Raw genomic sequence first — 8,688 nt, 5'->3', positions numbered from 1 at the left:
CGAGACTAACGATCCACAGATCTACTGATATTCGAAGAGAGAAACGTTGCATCGAATCGTAGGAAAACATTGCACAAGAATGGGTGTTGGCCCAGTAATTTGATCTTGTCAGCAAATGAACAAGATCTTGAATATAAAACTAATTTGAAGAGATTAAAGGAATACCAGAAATGGTTTTTGTAGCGTCGATTTCTTTCGTGATCGTTGGCTTGATGAGGATTAATAAAAATGCGAATTATATGAATCTAAAGGACAGCACATTATAAAAATCTACTATATCCCCTAGTATATTTACATGTTTATATATTTCAGGATAATTATATGATAGATAATGATATTTATTGATTTATTAATTATTGAAAATAATTGGCTGTAAGATCGCTGTAAAAATGTATATTTCTTTATCCATCAATATAATGTTTTAGATAGAAGTCTTTTGGGTGATTTGAAGATCAATTAAAGGATCAATATTCCCTTTCATTGTTTTGATCATATTTCAATCCCTCTTAGACCATTGCCCTGCCAGATGATCCTTAGATGATGATAGATCTTTCTACCCTCTGAAGTATTTCTGATCTACATAGACAGCTTGCGATTATGCGATGCGTGTCCCCTAATTGAGTCCTTAGGAGGACGCCCCTGACTGCCCACGGGCCCCCTCCCTGGCAGAGGGCACAGACCGATGTGTGTGCTACCTGTGCCACCCTCTGTGGCACAGAGGGCGGCCCCCCTCCAACTGGGCCCCTGGACACCGCCGCAGGGTGCCAGCAGCAACACGCGCGCAGTAGGAACTGTTGCATGTTGGGCAAGGAACAGAGCCGGACTGAGAGCGCGCTCCTTTGGCCGTGCGTTAAGGAAAAAACGAAGGAAAAACTGTGCGTTCCAGACCCACACCAGGACCCAGACTCAGACCCGGACCCGGACCGACCGCCCGTTGGCGGAAAGAGACACACAAATCCCACAGACAGTGCGAGCGACAGAGATGGGGAGAGAGAGATGGATGGATGGATGGATGGCTGGATGGCAAGAGAGAGCGCACACAAATTTCTCCTGATTTTTATTTTTTTGCGTTTTTTCTTCCGTTGATTTTTATTTCCCCGACAATTTCTTTGTTGCGTTTTTTTTTGTGTGTTTTTTTCTTTTTGCGTTTTTCTTTTTCTGCTGCGCCTTGCCTTTCCAGTCGGTGCTCTCTCGCTCGCTCTCTCTGTCGGAGAGAGAGAAATAGCGCAATGGCCTCTCTCACTCGCACACCCTCTCTGGCAGATTTTTATTTTGCTTCCAATGTGGTTGTTGCTTTGCCTTTTTCATTTTCATTTTCATTTTTTTTTTTATTTGGCCGCGCGCCCCTGGCCACAAGTAACAAGCAGCAGCAGTGGCAGCAACGAACGTCGGCAGCAGAGGCAGTGGCAGTGGCATCAACAGCAACAGCAACAGCACGCCTCAGACATCTCCTTCCTCTCTGCCACTGTGTGTGTGCGTGTGTGTGTGTGTGTGTGTGTGCGCGAGTTGTATACCGCAATGGAAAAATGGGAAAATTTTTACTGTGGTTGTTGTTGCGGCAATGGTGGTTGCTTGATACCTGCCCCTTTTGTCTCGCAGACTGCCGCCGCCCTGCACCCTTAGTCCGCCACTGCCATCCGGCTGTGTGTGTGTGTGCTCCGTGTGCGTGTGTATAGGTAAGCGAGCGAACCAACCAAACCACACGGCCAGGACAATGCCAGCGTGTGCGAAAGAGCAGGTCAGCAGCAGCAGCAGGCCGGCCGCCGGAGCTGGTGCAAGCGAGAGGGTGCGCTAGGTAGAAGGAGAGAGAGCGAGCTGCGTGGCAGAGGGCAGCGCTGCCAGCGGCGACAAGCGCATTCCACTTTAAATACTGGCAACGATCGCAGCAGAGAATCAGTTCACTCAGCGACTTTACCGTGTCGAGAACGCCCAGAGAAGAGACAGTCTTGAGAGAGAGAGAGAGACAGAGAGAGAAAACAGTGAGAAGCGAGAATCGAGCATCGAGAGAAAGAGATTTACACACGTCGCGTCTTAGTTTTTTGCTTGAGAAACATTTCCCAAATGCAGCACTAAAGAAAAATCCCCGAAAAATACGAACGAAAAGCGGCACAACATTTTTTTTTTGCCAGTGAAAAACGCGTTTTTGCGAGAGCGGGCGGCCTTGCCAGCTCGCAAGAAAGTGCAGTGCGAAATCCCCCACACCCACAAGGATTACAACTCTTGGATTACAACCACAGCAGCAGCAACAGCAAGAGCAGCAGGAGCAACAGGAGCGGGTTTTTTTTTGTTGGAGAACAACCGAAAGATACAAGATACATTAGCAAAGATGCATCTACCCAACGGTCCCACGATGGTAGCCAACAGCACCGCTGTGGCGCACACACAGGTCCTGGCAGCGGCAGCCGCAGCGGCCGCAGCAGCGGCCGTGGTCAATTCCGGCTCCAGCGGCGTTTCGGTGGCACAGAGCACGTCCCTGGCCAACACCAGCACCCACTCGGCCAGCAGCAGCACCGGCAGCTCCACGCCGGACATCAGCGCCACCGCCAACACCACCGCCAACAGCAGCAGCAGCAGCAACAGCAACAGCAACACCGCCAACAACACGGCGAACAACGGCAGCAGCAACAGCAACAGCAACAGCAACTCGGCCAAGATGCCCAGCTCGATGACGGACATGTTTGCCAGCCTGCACGAGATGCTGCAGGAGTACCACGGCGAGCTGGCCCAGACCGGCTCACCCTCGATCCTGTGCAGCGCCCTGCCGAACCATTGGCGCTCCAACAAGTCGCTGCCGGGGGCCTTCAAGGTGATCGCCCTGGACGATGTGCCCGACGGCACTCTGGTGTCGATCAAGTGCGGCAACGATGAGAACTACTGCGGGGAGCTGCGCAACTGCACCACGACGATGAAGAACCAGGTGGCCAAGTTCAACGATCTCCGGTTCGTGGGCCGCTCCGGCAGGGGCAAGTCCTTCACGCTGACCATCACGATTGCCACATACCCGGTGCAGATAGCCAGCTACAGCAAGGCCATCAAGGTGACGGTCGACGGGCCGCGGGAGCCAAGAAGTAAGCAAAGTGAGTTTTTTAGTTTCCATTACGTTTTCAGTTCAATCCAAATCCGTTCCCAAAAACTCCCCACACACCTCCCCACACGATCCTCCATGGATCCTTCCGCATTGCAAAGACTTCAAGATCGTTGCGATCCGTTCCTTAAACATATTCAAATCCATTTGGATTCAATCTTTATTGATTTCCTTTGATCTCCAACCAAAAACCTCTCCTCCCCCTTCCCTTTGGAAATTTTTACAAACTTTTCTTTTGATTTATGTTCTTTACTGACTTTTTGTTTTGCTTTTCTGCTTTTTCCAGGCTATGGCTATCCACATCCCGGCGCCTTTAACCCCTTCATGCTGAATCCCGCCTGGCTGGACGCCGCCTACATGACCTACGGCTACGCGGACTACTTCCGGCACCAGGCCGCCGCCCAGGCAGCCGTGCACCATCCGGCCCTGTCCAAGGCCTCGCCCTCGAGCAGCTCCAGCATCGTGTCGCCCAGCGCCAGTGCCGCGGCTTCCAGTGGAGCTGGCAACGGTGCCGCGGGTCCTGCCGACTACCATCATGTGTCGCAGATCACGCCGCCACCGTCCGGGGCACCAACGGCCGCTGGCCAACCGGCTGCCATGATGCCCTCGCCGCCAGGAGCCGCTCCGGCAGCCGCCTACGCCATACCCCAGTTCCCGTTCAATCATGTGGCCGCAGCCGCAGCGGCCGCCGCCCAGCAGCAGCAGCAGCATCACGCCAAGTCCACGCCCCACGCCTTCCATCCGTACAACTTTGCCGCCGCCGCGGGTCTGCGCGCGCGCAATGCGGCAGCGGCTGTCCTGCACCACGGCGGAGACGCCACCGGCATCAGCCACATCAGTCCGGCCTCGTCGCGCCCCTCCAGCTCCTCGCCCACGCAGCAGCACGTCCTCCTCAAGCTGAACACCTCCATCGAGACGAGCTCCATCCACGAGCAGTCCGCCTCCGACGCCGACTCCGACGACGAGCAGATCGACGTGGTCAAGTCCGAGTACGACCTGGACAAGTCCATCGACTCCAGCCGCAGCTCTCCCCTCGCCCAGCACATCTCCGTGCCCCTCCGCCTGCGCTGCGACCTCAAGGCACCCTCCGCCCTGAAGCCCCTCTTCCACGAGAGCGCGGCGGCGGCCACAAACCGACAGGCTTCGCCGGAGACCACGCTGCCGGCGGCCACCAAGCTGAAGAATTCCGCTGTCCAGCAGAAGACCGTGTGGAGGCCCTACTAGGGAGGCAAACAGCAAGCAGCAAGCAGTAGGAGAAAGCAGGCGGATCAGATTCAGGATCCCCGACAAAAGTGATATTGGCATGAGTGGAGTGGCAAGGGCAGCGGAACGGAGCGGAACGGAACGGAAGCAGCGCTGAGCGGCAAGCAAACAAAAATTGTGATATAGTGATGTAAGTTAGACGGCAGGCCTCCGGCGGGCAAACGGAGAGGAAGCGGAACAAGAACCAGAATCAGAACCCAGGATCACAGACAGCAGAGAGGATTAGGAGAGTTGGTGCATCGAGCTCCGACGTAGTTTTATGCTCGATTCATAAAATCGTAGGCCGAGTTCGTGAACCAACACTGGCTGACTGGTGTTGCACAACCAAAAAAATTAGAAAGAACGCAAAGAATTTCCCGAGATCTTCCCGAGCGGCAAGATCTCTAACGAAAACCTAACGAAAACCAAAACCCCAAAGCCGACAGAAACGCAAAGAACGATAAAAAGTAACATAGCGATAGAGAGAAAAACACTTTAGTTCAATTCCTAAACGACTCGAAACATTTATTATTTGTAAATTATTTTTTATTTTCACTTTATACACACCACTTACCACACACCGCCCCTTCCTAGCCACCACAAAATATTGTACATAGATATAGAGCATTTTTTTTTTGAGGAAACATATATTTTTTTGTGGATAATTCGAATTTAGCTATTGGATAATTCCTAAGTTTATCTAGTGATGTAAGTGAACAGAACTTTTTTTTGTCTAGACTTAAGTTTTAGCGCGAGAAAAAAAACATCTAACACAAACGAATTTCCCCCAAAACCAAATAAAACAGAAAAAACAAAAATCACACACAAAAATTATTTACAAAAAACATTTGGATTGTCTTTTTCATTAATTCTTTTTCAGGAATTCATTATTCTTCCATTATTGCAGTGAAATTTTCATAAAACGGAGTTTGTGAATGGAAGGTTTTTTTGAAAATTTGTGTCTTTTATTATAAAATAATAATACTGGATGATTTCCTACTTTTATCCTCACTCAAAATTATGTTTGAGAGCCTTATACCTTTGCTGAGATTTCTGTTCCATCAGCTGTCTTGAATCGACAAATATGGAATATTAATATTGTTTTAAAATCTGATTTTCAGTATTTTATTTGAAAGTTTAATGGACAGATTTTTCTTCAATAATAGTACTGTTTTCTCTTACTCCAATTTTAAGTTTGATTTAAATTCGCAACAATTTTTTTAAATTTAAAAAAAGGCCTACATATTCGAGACTTGTTTCGTTTTGGTTTTTGTTTCGTTGAAAAATTTTCTTTGGTGTTTAAATTGAATGTTTATAAATCATAAAAAATCCCCTGGATCCCAACAGATATTTTTTGAAATTTTTAAAGTGATTAGAAAATATTTTGCTCTTTCCTTACGTTTGTTTTGGCTCATTCTTTGTAAGTCTAACACAATCCTCTACCCAAAACACTCGGAAAATGAATTAATTTTGTACTCACTGGCCTTTCCCTTTAGTTGGCAGTGTTAGCCTTATCACAGACGGACGGCAGACAACGGAAGGCGATATAAAAACGTGATTGAAAGTGGTCAAGAATTGGCCGCAAATTGAGAAATTCCACAATTGAATTATAAGTAGTGGAACCACTACTTGATGACGGCAGCTGCCATTGTGGGAATACCTCTGATCGAAAGATCACTTGAACCTTATCTCTAGAGTGTCCGCTACTTAGTGATAGCGGGCATTACTGTGGTGGCCTGTGGGGGTCTGTGGTCTGGGGAAACTCCAAAAGTGAACTGGCCCCCAGGCACGTTCCACGGGAGATCTTTGTCAATCGAATCGATTTGGCTATCTGCACAAAAATATGTACTACGTGGTGTGGTGTTCCGGGCTGAGGGCAGATAAGGCGGCGTTAGAGTCGGGGAACCTCTTCGGCTGGTGGTCCTCTCTAATGCGCGACGAAGGTCATCCCGGTAACCGCAGGACGTAGCCAGAAACCAAATTGATGGCAATTAATGCGGATTATTAGTGATTATGGGCACTGGGACACGGCCGACGCAGCGTGTACTTTTCGACAATTGTCGCGCTAATTGGCCCAAAGCGAACTCAACTCAATTCTGTGTGTCGACACGGCACCAGCCGTGCAACATCCTCGGGTACACGGACTCCACGGCGGGCCCAACCGCAGCGCGATTTGTCGGTGCCATTAACCGCACAGTCGATAGCCGGGCATCGAGCATCGAGCATCGTTCATCGGGCACGCCTCATTAGGGGATCGCTGGCCAAGGTGTTGACCAAAGAATCGAGTCGGTCGAGTTGTCTCCTCAAGGCCAAATGGACACATGCTGACCTTCACTTCGATTGGTCAAGGCAGCCACACAAAAATGCAATTTTGACGCTCAATGCGGTGACAAGGCAATGGGGTTTCTCACTTGGTGTGGTCCTGAATGGCATGTCCTGGCGGGTGGGGAAGATACCAAGACGAAGATTGGAACTTTGTGAGGTTTGAAGTCTTTGAAGCAATGGAAAGAGCACTTCCTTTGGTTAATGGATGGAGGTCTTTTATGATTTGATGAATATTTATAAATTATAATTTATGTTCCCAAGAAAGAATAAACTTTATCTTGCTGAAGAATGATGAGAAGAGTCGTCGCATTTGAATGGACAATGATGGGGAAACACTCCCTAACTATGAGGATAAAAACAGCTCTCAGCCAAGGACTCTTCTGTGAGTGTGAAGGAGTGGTCCTCTCACTCAATAAGAGCGGGAATTCCAAGGACTTTAGCGCCTGCTGAATCGAACAGAATGTGCGATTGAACTGGTAAAAATTTCGAATATTTTCGGGTCGGAAAACCCATTTTGCGGGACGGGGGAAATAGTGGGGTCAACCCATAATGATACCAAAAATACATTTAAGCCCCCCGCCCCAGCTCTACCTCCACTTTGCCACTTGCATTTTCGCATTTAATCAATGGAAAATTTACATTTTCACAATGTGTTTTACACTTTTCTCCATGTTTTTGCCCCGGCTTCGAGTTGGTTGTTGTTTTTTGTTGGTCGGGGGGCTCTCTTGATTTCCCTGCTGTTTTTCTTTACATTTTGTTGCTGTTGTTGTCTGTAGAGGGTGGGCGGGGGGTTGGGGTGGCGCCCCTTTTGTGAAATGCGGCGCGTGGAAAACTATTTGGCTATTTGTTGTTGCTTCATTTGGCGCTGCTGCTGCTGCTGCTGTTGTTGCCACCGACTGAGGTTGACTCTCTGATTGTTGGCGGTTTGGGGCATGCAGCGGGCCAAAGCCAAAAAATGCCTACGCCGGCACACGCACACAGGCACACACAGACAGAGATGCAAACAGTACACAGATACTCGGTACAGATACAAAGATAGACGAAACCGCGCGCGGCGCTCGGAACGAAAACGAATCGAAAACGCAGCGAAACAACACAAAAAACAAGAAAGAAAATAATCAGTTTCAAAGACTCAATCAATGGATACCCTATGATATAAATTACTATATGATATAGTCACTCGAACCTTTGAAGAGAGACTAGAAAGTGAGTGAAAGTATTGCAATTTTTTTGGAGACAGAAAAGGGGTTCTCTGGAAGATACAGTGCCGTAATAGCTGCTGTTTTGGGAGCTTTTCCAACATGATTTCCAAAAAACAAATAATGTTTTCCCATAAATAGATCTATTATCTTTAGGTTTGGATTTAATGGAAGCATTTTTTACAATTTGTAAGACGAAAAAAGGTCTACATTTGCAAGGGGTATGGTCGGGTTTATTCGCTGCACTGCAATCATAATACCCCCCCTCGTTAAGCCCAGGGTATTACAATCAGGCCGGAGAATGGAGAAGAACCAGCAGATGGGGCGTAGGAGGAGTGGGAGGAGGAGTAGGAGTTGGGGAGGAGAGAAATGAGCCGAAAATATAAAAATGGCCAATGCAAATGGAAAATGGTTGGCCAGAAATTACAAAGAGCCGTGAGCGTGTGTGTGTGTGTGTGTGTGTGTGTGGGGCTGCACAGAGAGGTGAAAGAACTGAATGGAGCCCCCGTTCCCTTCTCCCAATCGTACTGGCCGCCCCTCCAATTTCACCGAACAAATTACAAACGAAATGAGCCGCGTTTCGATTCTGTTTTTTTTTATGTTCTTTTATACGACGAGCACTAATACCCTGGCTGAAGGGTATTCTAGCCTTCCTTAGATGCTTGGAGCGAATAAAATATTCCCGATTATGAATATCAAAAAAATATATAATCTTTTGGGGTCTAATGTGATGCTCTGGGGAACCAAAAACAGCAGCCGCTGTGGAGCAAATTGTGGAACAATTCAACATTTCCTTTTGAAATGCCACCTGGAGGCGATGCTGGGGAACGGAAAGAG

The 8,688-nt window shown here is 48.3% G+C and overlaps 1 protein-coding gene across 2 annotated transcripts; it reads left to right on the top strand.

Annotated features, from left to right (window-relative positions):
- The first annotated feature begins 1,853 nt into the window (after positions 1 to 1,853).
- run (segmentation protein runt) lies at positions 1,854 to 4,688 on the top strand. 2 transcript variants are annotated; one of them, XM_015186451.2, is made up of 2 exons: positions 1,854 to 3,068; positions 3,372 to 4,688. In XM_015186451.2, exons 1-2 carry the CDS (start codon positions 2,327 to 2,329, stop codon positions 4,307 to 4,309), a joined length of 1,680 nt encoding a protein of 559 aa, XP_015041937.2. In that variant the 5' UTR covers positions 1,854 to 2,326; the 3' UTR covers positions 4,310 to 4,688. The 2 variants fall into 2 exon arrangements, with proteins under 2 accessions (XP_015041937.2, XP_001355043.3); XM_001355007.4 differs by having other exon boundaries at positions 1,855 to 3,077.
- Positions 4,689 to 8,688: the final 4,000 nt, after the last annotated feature.

Source organism: Drosophila pseudoobscura, chromosome X (genome assembly GCF_009870125.1).
Source record: "Drosophila pseudoobscura strain MV-25-SWS-2005 chromosome X, UCI_Dpse_MV25, whole genome shotgun sequence".
NCBI lineage: Eukaryota > Metazoa > Arthropoda > Insecta > Diptera > Drosophilidae > Drosophila > Drosophila pseudoobscura.
Note: the sequence above shows the minus strand (reverse complement) of the source record. Positions and strands in the feature narration are given on the sequence as shown.

Coding starts and splice junctions, on each gene's coding strand:
- run (XM_001355007.4), top strand. CDS start 2,327: ATGCATCTACCCAACGGTCCCACGATGGTAGCCAACAGCACCGCTGTG. Junction 3,078..3,371: donor GGAGCCAAGAAGTAAGCAAA/GTGAGTTTTTTA, acceptor TGCTTTTTCCAG/GCTATGGCTATCCACATCCC.